This window comes from Lemur catta, chromosome 6 (genome assembly GCF_020740605.2).
Source record: "Lemur catta isolate mLemCat1 chromosome 6, mLemCat1.pri, whole genome shotgun sequence".
Classification (NCBI taxonomy): domain Eukaryota; kingdom Metazoa; phylum Chordata; class Mammalia; order Primates; family Lemuridae; genus Lemur; species Lemur catta.
This window is the reverse complement of record NC_059133.1, coordinates 35,058,435-35,078,958: the sequence shown is the minus strand read 5'-3', so window position 1 is coordinate 35,078,958 and position 20,524 is coordinate 35,058,435. Positions and strand designations below refer to the sequence as shown.

Here is a 20,524-nt window from a genome sequence, read left to right as displayed (position 1 = left end):
TTCTGTTATTGTAGGGGAGTGGGCTGGGAAGAGACAGGAATAGTGTATCCCACAGGCTTTAGACTGCTCTCTCTTTACCTTCTAGGATAGATCAAACCTGGCCATAAGACATCCTCAAGTTTGTTTTTATACTGTGGTTAAAATTATTGGATACTGTCCAGACACTGTTTTGGAACAAGGCAGGAAAGAGCTAAGTGAATTTTTATAAACCATTTAATATGTTCCTTAATATATTCACATTTACTCAAAATTACCAAATATGGTTACATTTTTACAAAGTTTTGTTCTGTTTGTTATTTGTCCTCCAAAATAAGAATGCAACATTCAAACAGTTGACCTCTTATCGAGACAGGATATTGAGATTTTATTGACAACTGGTTCTGTAAAGACTTACATGTTAAACTAGTTTTATAAAGATTACATTGTAATAGAAAGAGTAGCCGCTCGAGATCAGCAAGTATGAGTTCTGGTCTCAGCTTTGCCACTCACTAGCTCTGCGACCTTGGGGAAATTATCTTGATCTGTGTGCACATGGCCAGAGAAGAAGTAGAGACTGCGGCACCAACTTTAAATACTGTGGCACATTCAATGAGATTTACATTTCATTGAAGAAATTCTAAGTGAAATTTCATTCAGATTTGCTTGCAAGAAATCCATATTCATATACAAGTTATTACATTAGGCATCTCTTAGAAGAACTACAATTTCTTCTCAAGGCTATGTAGCAAATTGTTAGTGAAAGAGAGATCAAGACACTCTGACCCATGCCTTTTTTTTTTTTTTTTCTCATTTTGCTTTTTTCTTCTATGAGAAAAAAAAATCTACTTCCCTGGCTTGTGTATCTTGGAAGTTTGGATACATTAATTTGTCACTCATGGAGACCCTCAGGACCTATGGTAAACTTTTTGATGAGACCAGAATGACAAGTCAGACCCCAGAGCAAAACTTTCTGCTTGGTGACTGTTTCCGTTCTCACAGACTTTGCTATGTGTGCAGTTGGTTTTCTACCTCTGACAAAACCAGTGCAGTAAGGAGAGGGCTCCTGTCTGATGTCCAGCCAGGGTCTGCTGCACGGCCCTGACTGAGATGGCCACAGTCCAAGATCAACCAGGGACCCCCGCCCACACAGATTCTCTCCCAGCCCCTCATTCCTAGCCCCCTTTCTTAGCTCTCACCATTTGACCCGACTTTCTCACAGAATTTTGTGGGAAAATAGAGGCTGTGTGTGCACTCCTTATGGTTAAAAGTACATTTCCATGGTGGAAACATTGCCTTCGCTAAAATAAGGTCCTAGAATTTACATAAAAAGAAAGTTTTTCCAAGATGCTGTAAGTATTACTCAACGGTGACTCCAGTCACTAAAAATAAAAATAGCTTGCTCTCTTCACAGGCAGGTCTTTTTGAAGGAAAATGCTGTGTAATTCTAAGTGAAAAAGAATGTATATAATTTTGTCCAATGTTTTATTATATTTTTAACTGGCAGGAATATCTATCAAATTAAAAAGAAAAGCTTCTGATAATTGATAAAAATAATTAAAACCTAGTAAGTGGTTGTTGGAAATCATATTTATTTTTTTAAACCATAAAACTCCCAGAAGTAAGCACATTCAGTACATAGAATATACCCAAGTATTTCATAAATGAAAAAAAATTGTTACTTAGATAATCAACAGTTGAAACTGGGAGACGAGGGAAACATCTTCTTCATTCTTACACAGGATGGGCAAATTCAAAATATTTTTTAAAAAATCATTTGAGTTTTAGAAAATTGTGGGTAGAATTATTGCAGCCAGATTTGAAGGATTGGACATCTCTAATAGGCTTCCTAAGCCCTTTAAACTGGAAAATATAAAATGTCCTCTAGATGGAGCACCAAGCCTTTTCTTTGTTAAGATAAATAATTCTTATTTTTGAAAAAGGAACTTCAGAACTTCATTTTAAACAGAAAATAATTTAAAGAATCTTATTCTTAACCTGGCACATGTTACCGGGAACATCTACTGTTTGATGAAGGAAATGCTATGTTTCAGACAACGTGACTTATCCAGGAGTAAAATGTGTTTGATTTTTAAGTTCTCCAAGTGAGATCCACTGAGTTCTGGAGGCTGCTGTGCATATGCAAGAGCTAAAAAAGCTACAGATGTTCTCTAAGATTTGAGTAAAACTGAGAGGAATGGTGAGGCCTGAGAGCAATCGGGTTAGGAAAGACCCTCTTGTCTAGATGGAAGCATTTTCCAAAGGTAGCTTCAATGTCTACCTGAGTCGTAACCATGAATGTGAAATACAGGAAGCTTGAAGTCATCTGATATATCTTTCTCATTTTACAAAAGCAGAAACTGAAAACCAGAGAGGTAGTGGTCTTTCTCTTATAATATATTCGTGGAGTTTATGGTAGTGCAGAACAAAATTGAATAAGCAGTGTAGTGAGCTTTTGTTGTTTTAGCTGCCTCTTCCTAACAACAATGATTTTCATTTGGGAATTATATTCCCCCAACTCTATGGAATCTTGGAAAGCTAATAAAGGAAGCTGAGGAGTCCCTAGAAACTCCTGTATAACCAAAGGTTAGGCATGTGACCTACTCGGGCACTCAAGGGACAACAAATCTTCAGCAGAGTTTTTGTAAAGAAATATGAAACAGTTGGAATTCATTTATCTTAGGTGATAACCTAAAATTTATTTTACTAATCATGATTCTTCAACCTTCCTATTAGTTCTATGGGATCTCCCATAACCTTCTGATAATTCCCCTTTTTGCTTGACTCGGCCAGAGTTAGTTTCTGATACTTGCAACCAGCAACTACCATCCACCCTAACAGTGAAGCAAGACCTTTTAACTGCAAATTTAAATCACCCAACAGAGTCACCGTAAGTCACCATGAATAATTTAAGACTGATTCATAAAAGGAAAATAAAAACATTCATTTCTAATTGCCCCAGCTAGAAACATAATCAGAATATTATATCCTAGATTTCTTGAGCTATGACAAATTTTAAATTGTAGGAAGAATAATCTGACAACACTGTCATAATAAATATTTGTTGACCAAATGAGAAAAACTTTTCCATTTTATAACATTATACCAGAGGGTACTCTAAAATTATATTTGGATATAGTACTTATATTTATTTTTTTTCTGATTATAAAAGTAATATTGATTTACTTTGCCCAGGTTTTCCCTAAATCTTAAAAATTACAAAAATAAATAAACTCTTGCTGATTTTTCCCAGTAGAAATGAGAGAAAAAACAAACTCCAAACTGGCAAAGCAGTATAAGCAGCAAGCCAGAAAAACATATCATGTGTGAGTCAGACTAAAATAACAGTGAAATAATAAAGCCTTTAAAATTGTTTTACCCTTTCAGATTTCATCTCAAAAAACATTTGGCTTAAACCTGCTATTTAGAAAATATGTTACAAAACCCTTATTTTTCTTTTTAATGTAATTCTTTTGAATGTGTCCAGCAAGTGAACCCCCCTTTTTCTATATCTCAGAATACATTTTTTAAAAAGGAGCTTGATGTTTATAAGTTTCTTTAGGCTATTATAACTAATCTTTGGAATAATACCACATTATATGATTTATAAACTGACAAGTCTCATACATCAACAATGAAATCTACTAGAAACAGACCATTCTTATCTTAATGGCATTTTAAGACAGAATTTGCAGTTGGCTCAGCTTGGCAAGGCAGGGAAAAGAATGTGTGCACATTGACTTTCAAAAGTGAGCCAGCAGAGGGCCTTTCTATAATAGGAACAAGTGACCTGTTAATGGCAGATTCCTAGCACGACGGAAGGAAAATTACCTTATAAAATATAAGCTCATGTTAAAGGGAAATCAATTTCCTAGATATAAGCTAGCTTAAATAAAAATAAAATAGAAAGGCTGATTAGTAGAATGAAGCTTACATGATTTAATTTAACCTAATATATGACTTATGAATGTACTATCTTTTTGAAGATCACAGTGTGTATTACTCAGGTAGAAGTGCATCAAAAAACTCACCAGTTGTGGGGGCCAACTCAAATTAGATTTTGATATAGATAATGCCCTCTCATGGCCCTTTAACTGGGTGACAGTGGTGTGCTGGAGGCAGTTACTACTGGCTGGTGAGAGCCAATTATTAAATTTGCGTGAATTTTGTGACCCAGTTGAAATCCCATTGGTAGTTCAAAATTAGCCATGGTGGGAATACTTATCCCATGGAAATCTGTAAACCCTATAAACTGGAGTCCTTCCCTGTTCCTCAAAGCTGGTTCTTAAACATTTACCAGGACATCACTGGATGTGACAAAAAGGGGATTTCCTTGAGAATTGTGTCATTTAACACCAGCAATACATTCTCATGCCTGTTCATGCCTGCCCTGTCCAGCCCAGCTGAGTATGCAAAAACTCATCCTTGAAGGATGGGTTAGTCCTTCAGTTATTGGGAACTCAACCTGGCACTTTCTCCACTAATAAGCAAGGTGGGGTCTAGAGGTGGACTCTGGAGCCATCCCTGGTGTTCCACATGCAGGTGGAGGTATGGGGATAAGATGGTGAGTAGAGCCCTTGGTGTGTCTGTGAGCATTGAACTGCAGCCCCCTCCCCACAACCACTGCGTAGTTTGTCCCCTCTGGTCAACATGCAGTGGATGTAATTTTCCCAGGGATGGCTAAGCTGTGGCTCAGTCCTATCTTCTAAAATGCTGTAGCTATTCAACTACACACCTGGCATGGCATCTTAAATTGTTGATGTAATAATCTTGTTATTTATGAATGTAGTGGAGCCTCAGATTTATCAACACCACACTCAGATGTGCAATGAAAAATTAGGTTTTTATTTTATTTTTCCTGTAATTGACCTCATGACTACTGCTCTATTTGGATGACTTAGGTAAATGTCTTTCAGAATTCTAATCCCTTTCCCTGCTGACATCTAGGTGTGGAGGTGGAGAGTAGCTCATTTGTCCTTGTCTGTCCTTGGCAGGATCTTAGGTCTGGATAGTATTGTCTGTGCTGGTCTCTGCTGTGGGTGGCTGATTTGGGCTTCTCCTTGGGCTGATGATCTGCTATACAATCGGTCTCATCCCTAGTGCTCTGCTGATATCTGCAATTGCCGGTGGAAGCCACTGCAACTCTGTGTTCTTCTGGTTATTTGATAATTCCAGCCTCTGGAGCAGCTCTCACTGGTTTCGTGGAACCCCTTGAAGTCTTTCTGTGAATCCCTGGCCACACAGTCCAACCTGCAAACTTCTGCTATGGAGGTGATTCTTTCTGAAGCCAGAGTTTCAGCTCCCTTTCCCAGCATTCCCTCAGAGGCACCTGGTGGCGCCCTAGGGCTGCCTGGGAGAGCTGAACTCAGGCCCTCTCTTTGCTTACCCATACTTCACTTCTGCTTTTAGTACACCCTTTGTGGAGTTATCTTTCCTCCCAGTCCCTCAATCTGGTTTTTAATATGAAAAAGAAGGAGATAAGTAGTATAAAAATTCTTTTTATTTCTTGGAAAAAGGTTGGCTTTCAAACTTACTGTTGTTTTGCAGACAAAAAATCCTATTTTGTATGTTTGAAACTGAGAATTATATTTTCCTTTTTCTTCTTTGTTTTCTGGCTGAAATCATCGGAATACTCAAGGCAGATGCAAGGGAGAAGGCCATACACATGAAATTGAAAAATAGAAAAACACATTATTAACATACTTAAAATATTCTCCCTGTTACATATACTTGACATTTCTCACCCCTGGGTTAGAAGCTCTTTGAGAGAAGGCTTGTCTACTGCTCAAGAACTGTTTTCTCTTGAGTATCCTATCTTCTTATATCTGTGTCTTCAGTATTTCCCTCTCTGTGGTATCCTATCAGCTTTTAAATAACTACCTGTATCCCTCTAAATAAACAAATGAAACAACTTTCCATGGACTTCTCATCTGTCCAAACCTGCCATTTCTCTAATGTTTCCTAGCTCAGTAAATGATATCACTGTGCACTCAATTGTGCTAGAAGACATCACCCTTTACATCCTCTTTCCTTTCATGCTCCATGTTTAACTATTTCCAGAATGTTTCTTAAATTGGTCTCTTTTCTCAATTCCATACCTTCCATACTAGACCAAATTGCTATCATCTCTTGTGGACTACAGTGGTTTCCTGTGGCTGTTTTCCTCTATTTACCTTTGTTCTCCTTGAGTACAGAGTGATCTTAAAATTAAAAAAGAACATGTATACAGAACCAACAATATGTATATGTATGTATGTTTGTGTGTATATATGTATATATACACACACGTTGTGTGTGTGTGTGTGTATATATAAATATATATATATATATTTATATATACAACGAGTAGTAGAGGTGGGGTCTTGCTCCTGCTCAGGCTGGTCTCCAGCTCCTGGCCTCAAGTGATCCTCACACCTCGGCCGCTCAAAGCGCTAGGATTACAGGTGTGAACCACCGCGCCTGGCCTTTATAATGATTTTTAACATTGTTTCCTTGACTGGATTGTAATCTTTGAAGAGAGGTGCTATCTTATTCATTTCTCTATTTCTTCTGCCTAGAATTATAGTGCCCATTAAATTAGTTCAAGAGATGATTTAGGTAAATTTTGTTTTTATAAGTTTCACACCATCTAACATTGTGTTTTACCCATAGTAAGTACCCTGGAACCTATATTAATACTTATTTATAATTTTGTGATCTTCTGGATTTTTATCTCTGCCTTCTTCTAGGAGTTTCTGTCCTTTCTTGTCTAATGGAAAGGAGAGGTCTTTGTGATATATTTGTGCGAAGATGAAAATAATTTAACTCAAACCAGGAAGTAAGCCCGATGTTGGATTCTAAAATGTATCACATTACTCTCAGAGAACTTTTTTTAAAAAATGGACACTGGAACCTCTAATAGATCTCAATTGCCTACAGGATCAAGTCCACACAAGTTAGTATGGAACACAAGACTGTCTAAGATCTGGACTCTGCCTCCCTTCTAATCTCATTTCCCGTCACTCTCCAGCCTGAGCTCCTATCCTGCCCACCAAGCTCTATAAGCATATCAGGAGAGGGAGATGATCACCGGCATCATTATTATCACCACTAACAATATTTATTAAGCATTAATCTGTGACCAACACTGCATGTGGGCCTGTGGGGACATACAAAGTCAGGATCACCGCTCTTAACCACCCTTAAATCTGGAAGAAGTGACATGTATATACATGAAAGATAAATAGGAATATAAATTAATTAAATAGTAAGTGCCAAAGAGCAGTTAAGAGCAGAAGCACAATTTCCTGAGATATGAAATAGTGCTCTGCCTTAGGTTTATGTTTCCAGAAATAAATATTACTCTGGAGAAAGAAGGGAAGGGAGGAAGAAAATATTTAATATTGTGCCTTTCTCTATGAAGACAAGTTCTGTGATTTATCCATAGCTTGGTGTAGTCTTCCTTCTTCCTCATCTTCAAAACTATTGTAACTGTGACCTGAATCCATAATACAAGGAATGGATATTTGTCAATGCCTGAGAGCCCCCATCCACAACTCCATGGCTCACTAACTTGGAAGATGACATTTTACAAGCTCAAATATATTAGCTTGACCTGTGGAGGGCAATGCTTAGATTCACCCACATGGAGGAGTTAGCCTGGTCTGTTGGAGCAAGGCCGTGCACTAAAACACTGAACAAGAAGAGGCTTTGATAACTCCCCTTTCTCAAGGGTCTTATAACAGAGGCATATATTAATTTATCCAGTCAACAAATATTTTTGAGATACTGCATTAAGCAATGAGGAAAAGAAGAGATTAAAAATATGCCACATGTCCTCAAAAATCCACAGCAGGTGAGACAGACCCATACAGAAATGGATGTATACTATGTCGTGATGAGCACAACGGCAGTGGAATGAATGATACATCACAGAGAAAGCTGAACACCTGATGATGAAGGAAGACTACACAGAAGAGATAACATTTAAATTTAATCTAGAAGAAAATTAATTTAATATAGAAGAAAAATGAGAATTAGCTTTGTTCTGGCAGAAAAGTACACGGGTATCAGTGCCCCTTTGTCTATAGAGATGTCACAATCCTGCACCACCTCCCATCTGTTTTCCTAGAAGTAGTAGCCCCTAGGCATAACCTATGAAAGAAGGTGGAACTGGATTCTTTCTTCCATGCCTGGTGAATTATTTTTCTTCCCCATGTGAGCCAGCTCTTCATTAATTAAGCAAAAATAAGCTATATTGTAGAGAGAAATAGAAGAATGGGACAGAAACAAGGGATAGTTTTCGTGACTACATCTATCCAGTAACCATTAGTTCTGTGTCTTTAGAGAACCCTGACTAATAAGACTGTTTGGCATTGGAGTCTACATTTTCTTTGGACTAGTGGCTACGCAGGACACATCCTTCTTCTGGTGGATAGAATAAGTGCAAGAGAACAACCAATAACTCTCAAGCACATTTAAAACCTCTGTTCCAGTTATGTCTGCTAACATTACTGTGTTCAGAAAAAGTCACTTGGCTAATTCAAACATTAATAGGCAGGGAAAATATACATCTACTCCAGTGGGAGGTATTGTAAAAGTACATAGAAAAGTAAAGGCATATAATTCTTTATCAGGGAGGCGATTAATGAAGAACTGGGAATAATAATCTAATCTATCCAAGGGTATTCCTGCCTGCTTCTTTTGCATACCACCACTTAATTCTTAGATGAAAGCCTTCAGCCCCAAGCCACTCCATGCCAAAAGGAGTCTGACAGATCTCCAATCTTGTCACAACTTCTCTGTGTCATTGAAGTAGCCCCGACTCCTACCAATGAAGTACTGTAATAGAAGTCTAACTTATAGGTTCTCCTAGGTCTGACTCCTGATAGCAGAAGGGTGAACTGGACTTAACAGAATGCTTGGCAATATTGACACCATTTCACAGTGCCTCATTTCTGTTTCTCTTGGGGTTCTCACTCACAGCTTTTGTCTCTTCCTGTATCCTTCAAGAAGGTTTTTCTGGGAAAAAAATGTAACTTATTGTGTACATGTACATCCTAGTTCTCCAATTTTTTTTTTAGTTCTCCAATTTTTTCTGTATCTAAATGGATGATTTGGAAATTGCAAAGTAGTAGTCCCTCATCTAATTCATAGTACCCCTTAGGAGAAGGCTATTTTATTAGTCAGGGTTCTCTAGAGACACAGAACCAATAGTTACTGGATAGTTGTAGTCATGGAAACTATCACTTGTTTCTGTACCATTCCCCTACTTCTGTCTGCAATATAGCTTATTTTTGCTTAATTAACAGCATGTATATGATTGAAAAATAGCTCCCATCTCCAATTCTGCCTGACTACAAAACTCCAGGGCCCACCACCTAATGACAACACATGAATTTTATCTCTGTCATTTCCATTTCAATACTTGAGAAAGATAATTGGATTAGTTCTAGGATAACCCATATATTATTTTGCTTAGAGTCAAGTGCCTATCTTGGGTTGGCCAGGGAGTATGACTGCATTAGTTTCCTATTGCTGCTGTAACAAATTACCACAGATTTAGTGGCTTAAAACAACAGAAATTTATCTTATAGGTCTGGTTATCAGAAGTCTGTCTCAAATGGGTTTCACTGGGCTAACATCAAGACACTGGCAGAACTGCATTTCTTCTGGAAGCTCTAGAGTAGAATCCATTCCTTTGCCTTTTCTCTTCTAGAATCTGCCCGCTTGGCTTCTGACTGCTTCTCCTATCTTCAAATCTTTTTTTCACTCTGACTCTCCTGCCTCCCTTCTTCAATTCGAAGGACCCTTGTGATTACGTTAGGCCCTCATATATAATACCAGATAATCTCCCCATCTCAAAATCCCTAATCATATCTGAAAAGTCTGTTTTGTCACATAAGGTAAAATTCACAGGTTCTGGGAGAGACATGGACATCACATTATTCCACATATTACAGTGAGACTCTAAAGATGTGCTGCCAGTGGAGCAGAGGCTATGAGTGAGAGTTTCTTTGCATAAGGAGTGAGGGAAGAGCAGGAAAATTAAATACCATATCTACTCCATCTTCTCAAACAAGAAACTGCTCAGTAGTGGGCAGTGAGGCTGGCCTTCACGCTCCCCTTAATCTTTTCATCTTCTGCTTCTTTGCCCTCCAGTGGAATTTGTCAGTGCCCTTGTATGTGTAATTTGCCTGCACTTCTTTTTCCTAACTGAATAAACTTTTTACTACTAGTTTCGTATTTAATTTTCCCAAAGCTAGATTCCCTCTTTATCACAATACACATGCCTAATCCCCTTAGACGTGATCAGAAAATATGGGATGTAGAGGAAGCGGGTTTGGGGATCTGTGCTTCTAATATGCTTGCAAAGTAATTCTTGCATGCAGCAGTTTGAGAACCACCACTGTATTCTGAGTAAAACTGATAAACTTACCTTGTTAGAAGAGAAGACTGAAGATAACCTTCCAAAGGAACTAGTATATTGTCATTGCAGCTTTTGGGAGATAATAACAATTTGCATGTAACTCAGTAAGACTCTAATGCAGGCTGGGAACAGGGGAAGAGGTCATGTCAAGATAAAGGGGAAACATTTTTGGGGGGAGCTGCTCAACCTTTACCTGATTCTCAAATCACAACGAAGGGCTTAGTTTCTTCCAAGTTATGTTTTCATGATGATTTTACTGTGCTGAAACTCACAATAATGCCATATCTCCAAAGGAAGTTTTTCTATATTAATCTTGCCAATTTAGGGGAAGTAAACAATGATAAGCTGATATTTGACACCCCAGAGTGGTTGCAGTGGCTATTGTCATGAATCAGGTTGTCAGGTGTCCAACTTGGAATCTTGGTGTTATATGAAGTCATCTAATAGTGACATTTAGGGATATGACAGGTTTTGTTTTATAATTTTAATAATTTGATCCAAGCATGAGATGTTTTGACACGGTTTATGAATTTACAGTAGTGTGCTTTGAATAACTTTTGTTTGTAATTAAGCTGAGAAAATGAGATATAATTATGCTGAGAAAGTAAAAAAGCAAATATATAAAAAGTACCTAGAAAATAAAAGCATGTATTTATTGATGTTGGTGGTTTTGTTTTTGGCAATATGGCAGATTAGATGATCTAAAAATTTGCCAGCTATAATATACTTGGAAATGCCGAATAAAATAAAATAGTCAGTCATGTAAATGGCGAGGTGAGTTCACAAAGATGTAAGGGAAATCACTGGAGGTCAAAAACAAAGCAGAAACTGGGCTTGGCTTTCCTTCACTTTGGGCTTGGGATTTGAATTCATACTCCATGGTCTGGGAACTGTCCAGCTGAGAAATTATCATGAAATTCCCTGAAGCACCTGTTAGAAGTAGGTACAAAATCTTTTTTGAAGGTGTACATTCTCAGCCCTGGCAATTAAGGATTCCCATAGAAAATACCCTGCTAGACATGGACCCAAAATTCAAAATTACAAAACCCATGAGGTAATCTATGTTAAGTGAGAGAAGAAATGACAAACAACAGGATTAGAATCACCACCACCCGACTCAAGAAATTAAAATGACATTCTCCTCAACAACTCTAAAATAAGTGCATAAAAATGATTGACGATATAAACTGGAATTGAAAACATGAGAAATCAACTTCATTTTTATTATTATGTAGCACATTATATAGCAAATGCAAAGTGCTATAGTAATTCAGAAAATGAAGAGAACTGCAGAAATTATTGGTATTATATCTTGAATGTGATCCTAAAATGTTGATAAGGGAACACTTTAATTGGAGGAACATTACTTCTTGCAAGATATCAATGAGATACTGCAAATCAGTGGCACCATAGCAAGTTGAAAAATGAATGTCCCTGTAAAATATAACACGTTAACTTCTGAGGGTGAGTTTTAAATTGAAATCATGACTAACACAGATACTGCTTATGAAACACAATCATGTCCTTATTCAGAAAAGCTAAGATAGATGCCACTTCTAAATTAAATTATATGAACATCCTCCCAGAAAGCGTCAAGCAACACACATCTTAAAAGCATGGATAGAATACTACAAACTATCTTATAATAAGGCAGTTATATTCAGAGTGGTAAAAATTATCTTAAAGATGTAGGATTCATTTTGCTGGCTCAGTGATAACATAAACTCTGGATAAAATCACCAAACCTAAAATGTGTTAGATTTAGTAAAACAAGTAGAGAATTATTGCATTTCACTAGTAGAATGTGATATTATGGGAGTCAAATGTTATCAACTTTAGATTTGATCTCAATTAATGAAAAACTAGTGTTATATAAATCACCAAAGAAATTAACTTTCCTCAAAGATGAACTTCATTAAAAATATCCCTTTATTATCATTGACACATATTCTATAAGGCCCAAATTTTCCCATTCTTGCCAGTTTTTAATATGGTATGTTGATGCCAACAGGCTGTCAGGTGTCAACTTTCTAAAGATCATATTCCATGTGGGAAAATGTGCAGTGCTTTTGTAGGAGAAAGGGGACTGCTTATTGCTTGCATTATGTCATTGTCTCAGACTTCTTATGAACTTAATATCTCTTCACAAGCTGGTGGCTGACTCGCTTTTTGCTAAAGTTCCTTTGTCAGGGTAGAAAGAAATATAAAAGCTGTCAACTAAATTTTGACAGTAATAATTACATGTAGCAGCAGTCATAAATTCCTTTTTTTGTGACTCGGGGTCTAATCTTTCTTCTAAACTCTCTGTTCTATTGTAGCTATTCATGGAAGTCTATTTTGCTCATTTTCATGCAGACTACCATTTCATGTAATGAGTTCACAATGCAGTTAGTTGAAAAAGAACTTGGGGTTTTTGTTATTGCTTTCTTTGCCATTGTTCATTCTCCTTTCCTAACCTCTTTTCTACTATGAGCCTGGATGGAATAGGGGCAGAGAGAAGGCATACACTAAAGCTCTATCTATAAAAAAATGGCCACGCTGAGGATTATTATAAATTCTGCTGTTTTCTTTACTAGACAAAACAACTTACAGTTTTTGAATGCATATAGTTCAAAACAAAAAATAGTAATAGAAATGTCAGGTGAGATAGCCTTGGAAATTTCAACTTTCTTCAGTGAAAATGGCTGTGATGCTTTTGAATCAAAAATTTAAAGATACTGTGTAAAATTTGAGATGAAAACCTTCAGAGTTACTACCTTTTAAGTACATAAAATATCAAATTTTGTATCAGAAACACATACTTTATGTTGCTGTTTATTAACCCTTTCTTAACCAAGTTTTAGTAGTGTTAGAAATAACAGTATTATCAAAATGTTCATTTTATTGAACTGTGAAATTTAACTTTGGTTTACATTTTGGACTTTTCCATATGTATGTCACTTATGAAAATTTTTAAGTTCAAAGAAAAAAGTCAAGCACTTAGAGTAGAAAAAGCACTTAGATCTATGATTTATAGATCTTTCATATTATAGGTTGAGTTATGTGGGAAACTATGAAGTCAAGAGAAACTATTGTACCTTAAGGAGTGGACTTAGTAATATATATGGATTATGTCTCTTTAAACCCTTTCCAGAAAGAGTCAATAAACTCTGCGTAAACAAAATTGCTTCTCTTAATTTAAAAAATTTCTTTGGAGGAAAATTATTGTCTTCTAAACATATTTCAATCTTAACATTTTAATTTATTCTATATTCACATCTTCTTAAGTATCTAGAATTTTTTTGGAGTTTTGAGTGTAGTTGAGAATATACATGTTTTTGGACCAATATTTAGAGTGTAACTATAAATAATTAAGTTAATTATCTGTTTAGAGTTATATGATTATCTAATTAGTTCAATAGTAGTAGACTAGTAGCCTTGCAATAAATGTTGCTACACACATATTATACTTAAATTATTTAAACCCACCCATTAAAAATTCAAAATGAGTATGAGCATGTGTGCGTGTGTGTGTGTGTGTGTGTGTGTGGACAGGCACAAAGCTATTTTGTAATTTTAGTGAAATGTATGTGTATTTTCATGCTTAATATTTTTTCCTTTATGGACAAACACCTGTTGGCTCATAAAATTAGCTATTATTTATACAATGGAAAGAAATTATGATCATGTAGAGCAAAAGTAAATGGTTATTCAATTTGGGAAACAAACAGGGAGATGGATATTGGGCCATGCAACATGTTAGGAGGTCAAGGATACTTCACAGAAAAGACATTGCAAAAGAGGTGTCTGGGTACAATAGGATGTGTAAAAACTTGATGTGCCTTTTTGTCTCATAAGCTAGTTCCTGTGTGGTTAGACATTCCTTACTACTGTACGCCCATGTGTTAAATGAGTCTGATGACAGTGCAGGTAATGCATGGGATCCACTATAGGAAACATGCACCCATTATATAAGCATAGCTTTCACCAGTTTATGGGCTTAGATCATCTCTGTTCATTATGAAACATTAGAGATCTTCTCTGATGCCAACCTAGGGCGTCAATCCCTTTCAGAGAAGAGTGCTCCTGCTGGTGGAATAAGGTCTTTGTTGTCTAATTGGGTACTTTCTATAGAGGATGGAAAAACGGGGTGTGAAGGGAAGGTTTTCAGAGCTAGGTGAGTTGCTTTATTTTCTTTTTAAAGTCATTAATTAGAATATCATATATTTAAAAAATTTGTTACTTTTGTAGCAGAGTGTTTAACAGAAAGATTTGCTGGTCCATGAACATGTCAACTTCAATTACACTGGAATAGGACTTGAGTTGAAAATATGTGCACATAGTTTTAGTGCACTTTTTAATTCCTAAAGAAAATCTTTAGTTCTTTAATTCCTAAAGAACATCTAGATATTTTAGGAAAGATTGATAGGATTTTATTTCACTTTTTTTCAAGGGACAGTAATTATTTTGTGAATAAAATTCTAAAACACAGAGGATAGATCAACGACTTGGAATAATGGTTATCTCTTATGGCTTCAGAATATATCAACAGGTATTTTTCTTAATGTTTCTGCTGTCTTTAGAAGTTATAAAAGGTTAATATAGACTAAAAAGGCGCATGATGTGCAGGTGAGGGTGTAACTAATACGGGCTTGGGTAAGAAGCTGCCATGCATTACTAATGAGAGACTCAGCCAAAGGGTTGCCTGCAAGTTCTAAAGCTTCAGATGCTGTATGTAGTTGGAAAGCCTGGCATTTCTTTTTGAATTACCTTGTTACATAGCTATATTTGTTAGAATTTGAGCACACTATAACTAGGCATACTTCTAAGATGCCATCATAGTAAAGACCAACAATTTGGTTACATTTCAGGGAGAAAGGCTACATTGAAATGAACATTGTGAGAAAATTCAATTTAATGATACCTTGGAATATATTCTTGCTTCATACACTGCTGTTTTCATTACAAGGTAAGAACTTACATCACATTTTTACCTTAATTTATTGTCTATTATATTTTAGTTTCTTTTACAATTTATATAAGTAGTTTCGCCTTATACTGTGAAGCCCTTTGAAATCATTAATATGGATATGTACTAAATGATGCTCAGACCGTCTTTTTGAAAATTCTTAACAATGTAGGTAATTTGGACCTTTTAGTTTTCATTTTTAAGTCTTTTTTAATGGCTAGTTAAAATGATCCTTTTATCATGACATACAGTTGTATTGGAAGAAGTTCTGATTCTAACTTTTTCTCTTCTAAAAGATGATTTAAAATAGTTGTCCATGTGTAATTTAAACATTTCAAATTTTATAACAGATAAAGAGAAATTGAATACTTAAAACTTTCTTCGTGTCATCAACCCAAAGAATGGTAAAAAGACATTTTGAGAATGACTTTAACATCTGAGGCTAAGAATTGGTTTTCAGTTATTTTTATAGTAATTTTATTTATAAATTAAGTTTTTTTTTGCTATTTGATTTTGTTTTTTATTGTGGAAAACTTTCAAACATATACAAGATTAAAATAATGTAACAACTCCCCCGTACTCTCCATAGCTATCAGCATTTTGATGAACTTGTTTTGCCTTCCTACACATTTTTTCTTGTAGTATTTTAAATTAATGAAATACATGCCTATATATCTCTAACAGATAAGCACTTTATCACGCTTATCAAAATGGGGAAAGCATTTATTTACATCCACTTGTTAATTTTTAATCCCCAAAAAGGTCTGTATGTTTTGGTGCTTATAAGGGATATGGGAGAAATTACTGAAGTGTAAAAGACTAGAGAAATCAAAGATACTATCTTCCAATTCCAGAAGTTACTGAAACCCTCAGGAGAAAGATGTCACAGAATCTTGAGGGCTGGAGAAGACTTTGGAGATCAATTTGTCTAACACAATTTGTGGTGTGTTTGGTATCTTGCTTAAGTTTGACATATACTAAGTGGTAGGACCAGAACTAAAATGTGGATCTCTGATTCCAAGTTTAGTGCTAGTTCAGTAGTCTTATGTCTCTGTGTAAATCCATGCACATTATCCATTCCTTTTGGCTTATCGGGCACTCTGACGTCTCACAAGGAATTTGCTGATCAAAATCTTCTAAAAAATGCAAAATAACTAACAGCAATATTCAATCTAAGTTTTAGAATTTAGGTTAAAATGATTCTTTAAATAACTAGAACATGTGACCAAAATCATTGGATAATTTTTTTTCATTCTTATATACACATATGTATTTTTCTCTGGCAGAATATATTTGTGCATCATCTATCTTGATGGGAGCATCAAAGTGAGTATTTCTTGTTCTTTATGTCCTCTAAAACATAAAGTTAATGGGAACGAACAAAATTCAGCAGACAACTGTATCTGCTTTTGGAAAGAAATGAAATTTTATAAAAAAACATGAAACAGAGTTTTTAAAAACATTTCCACAAGTTAAAAATGATCAGGCATTCATGTCCTTATTTATGAAGTAAATATTTACTTTTATTTTAATTACAAGAGGAGTTCTTGGTGGTATCCAATGACTGTAGGTACCAAAGCGACGTTACTTTCACTTCCAAGGTTTGTAAAAAATTTATTTTCAATAATATTCACCTTTATATTGTTGTTAGTAATATACCTTATTGATTATAAATCTATATTCTCAACATAGAGTAAAACAATTTTTAATGCTAAAAGCATAAAATGGTTCGAGTATTAAATAATGAAAATCATGTTTTGGACTAAACTGATCTGATTAATGAAAAGCAGAATTCTATTCACCATCTTGATTTTTTTAAATAAGATTTTTGTTGATAAAAATAATAAAAAACAAAAAACACCATAAAACAAATGTACTGAATTATTATCTATTTGATTTCGATAAATTACAATTTGATATCCTTACTCACATTAATGCTAATCTGCCCTTTATGATATGCAACAGGAGAGGATTAAGTGTTATGTCTGAAAAAAGTGGACGTGCTCTTGGCAAATACCAACCTGGCCAGATTTACCAAGTCACGTGGAGAAAATATTATGTGGGTTGGTGCTACAATGTTACACGATTTTGTTTATTTTTCTATCTCAAGTTCCTTCCTAAAATTCAGTTTACATCAGAGACTGGAGAAATCTGGGGACACTCCCGAATTTTGTAAAATGAGACGGTGCCACCACCCAAATCTCACCCCTCCCAAAAGGGGAGGGGGAACTTTTAAATGTTAAACCAAGAAAGACCTCTTTGATAAAGTGATGGAAATCAAGAGGAAAGCACCAGCTCTCTCTTGGGAAAGGCTTGTTCAGGTTGCTTAGGGGCCTTTGACTATACAAGTTCTTTTTGTTTTCTTCCAGAAACGGGTTTAATGAAAATCGACAGAAAAGAGCTCTTTTAGCAGCACAGGTAGGTTATGCCTCAGACAGAGAGAGAGGCAGAGAAATAATCCATCTGCTTTGGACTCTGCTGTCACTTCAACAATGAGACCTTTGTGGAGGGGAATAAAATGTTAAAACCAAGATAGGAAGGAAGAGGAGGAAGCAAAGTAACTTCTCTACTGCTTTTCTACGACCCTCAAATTCATGCTCAGTTCACGTTCGAAGTGGAATACATTTTTTGCTATTCACTTCAGTTACTTACTGACAGGGTTGAATCTCCCTATGGGGGATTTAATCTCATCTACTTGTCAGAAAATTAGAATTGGTTTAAAATTAAGCACAATATCAGTTAAGACAATGACAACAATTCAAATACACGCAAAAAGGGACAGAGAGAGCTGTAAATGATATGAGTTAAATACTACAAAAGGGCATCAGATATGTCCTGGTGTCCTGACAGACAGCTTTTATATTGTCCGATAAATCTAAATTGTGGGTGTCTCTGGATAGGTAACCCATTTTTTTTGTTTTGGAGGGGCAGGATACCCCTACATTTGAGACCTTCTTACCTGGGTCTTTTTATAAGACATTGGACAACATAATTGCAATTTCTTCAAACTATAGTTGGAATGTTCAATTGGATGGATTTGAAAACAATATTTCTCTATAAAAGATAGATAATAAAATAGAGAATCCTTACTTAGGATAGGCATTTCTTTGGAAAGTAATGTGATTTGAGTTTTTATATAGCAAACAGCTTAAATATTCAAGAAAGCCTTTGTCAGATGCTGAGTTGCAAACAATTTCTACTAGCATTTATTTGTATATTTTGTGGTACTAATTGAAGAGAATTAGTAGATAAATGGAAGACAGATTTGATATGTTGTTGTGACAGTTTAGAAGACAGAACTAAATTTATTTTTTTATCAAAATAGAGACCTTTTTTGTACCAGAATGGACAAAAGATTGCCTATGGAATAGAAACACTATTTCTTCTTAAAATGAGTGTTTGGTGTACTTAAATACTTATGTATCATGTGAAGTGGTTAAAATGATTTTTCCCTGAGAAATTTTTAGTACATGTTTGCCAGTAGACCATATTAACCACAAAAGGACATCTGTATGACTCAGTAGAAAATCTGATTTTGAGAAAAACTGCATTCTAGTGAACCCACTAGATTGAGGAACATGTGAAATATACCCCAAAGATGTCACATAAAGTGCCCTATGGACAGGGTTATACTATTGTCCATTCAGATGTTCTCAGGATTTGTATAACTTGCCCCAAAGGAGTTATGTTAATACTTCCCTTCTGTTTATAAGCAAGGTAACACACTTACCTTGCCTTGATTTTCCTTTTAGGGAGAATGAAGAGCATGAAACTTGTACTTCCAATTCTTGTAGCTAGAGAACATGCATCAAAATCATTTATTTTCTGAATAAATTTTAAAAGAGGAAATGTTAGAGAAGGGCAATGATGTCATAATCATGCCCTGTACAGTTTAGGTTTGGAATTTCATGTGTTATTAGGCCATTCTGGTTCATAGATTTACTCCCTTGCTCTAGGAAAACAGAGCACTGATGGATAGATATCTTTGCACATAAGGGTTGAGAAATACGAAGGCAATGAGGTGAGCAAAGAAAGGGTAGACACAGAATTCTGCAAATGTTGTATCTGTGTGCTGCAGTGATTTCCCATCTAAAGATAGTATTTCTCTGTGCTTCTCACTCTCCTGTGGAGATATATTAATAATTAAGAAGGAGGAAGAATGGGCTGTTCTCTTTTATCAGTTATGTGAATATATACATATACTGTCTGGATTTTTTGCATTCGTGTTACATTTCAAAATTTCTTCTGAAACAAGGCACTGAGATACAGACTTAGGTACAGGTCATTTATTTGGGGAGTGCAAAAGTGAGAGAAGGAGAAAGGTGAAATGAGGAAGGGAGAAAATCCAGTATGGGGTGTGTTAATGAGGGGCTTTCTGCCGCAGGCATCTGGGGCTCAGTCTTATTGGGGACCTCGTGAGGAACCATGTAGAATGTGTCCTAGAATCATTTCTGCAAGAGATGGGGAAGCTAGGCTATTTATCTACTAACTCCTCTTTCTCTTTGGTGAGGGAGGCCTCTCAGGGGGCCTTAAATCCCCTGGAGTCACTTCCTATACTCTTTTCTGCTTGGACTGCTTCCCTGAGACAGAGACAGAGACGAGTTGGTGCTTGAAGTTGGAGACTGTCAATGTGCACAGAAACCCAGACGAATCCAGAGGTGAATTCGGAGGTGGGCTGAGAGGATGTGGGAGGGGCATCAACAGAATCTGCTACCCTCATGGCTCTAAGCACCCTGGGGAGGGGAGGCAGATTCCCATTTGAACAATGTCTTTTTCCAGTTCAGTTGATATTTGTTGATGACATACCTGGAATAATGCTAGAGATATAAACAAGAATAGCATAGCAGGGCTCGTGATTTAGAAACTCTGTGTCTAGAGAGGCAGGCCTGTAAAGAAGTCATTTCTGTGCAATTGGTTTATTGAATCTAAGATACCATCAATTATTTGCCATCATTTATATGACATAAAAAATAAAAATGCTACCAATCATACAGGTAAGATGTCATTCTAAGTTCAAATATATATAAAAAAACAATAGAAGCTGTGTGTCACATCTTAGCATTGGTGAAAGGTATTATGATGTATGGGACGCTGGGGTAAATAGGATGCTGTGCCCACCAGGAAGCTAGTGTGCTAGGTAGTCACTCTCATTTCCATAAAGGATGTGTGTATTGAGTTGAGTGAGAGGATAT

At 36.0% G+C, this 20,524-nt stretch overlaps 1 protein-coding gene across 1 annotated transcript in view; it reads left to right on the top strand.

Moving 5' to 3' along the window:
• Nucleotides 1-15,239: 15,239 nt before the first annotated feature.
• Nucleotides 15,240-20,524, top strand: part of OTOGL (otogelin like) — a 133,300-nt gene continuing 128,015 nt past the window's right edge. Inside the window, exons 1-3 of the mRNA XM_045553306.1 lie at nucleotides 15,240-15,332; nucleotides 16,619-16,658; nucleotides 17,702-17,750. Coding sequence (XP_045409262.1) covers nucleotides 15,254-15,332; nucleotides 16,619-16,658; nucleotides 17,702-17,750 — 168 coding nt within the window. The 5' untranslated portion in view covers nucleotides 15,240-15,253. The remainder of the gene's footprint in view (nucleotides 15,333-16,618; nucleotides 16,659-17,701; nucleotides 17,751-20,524) is intronic.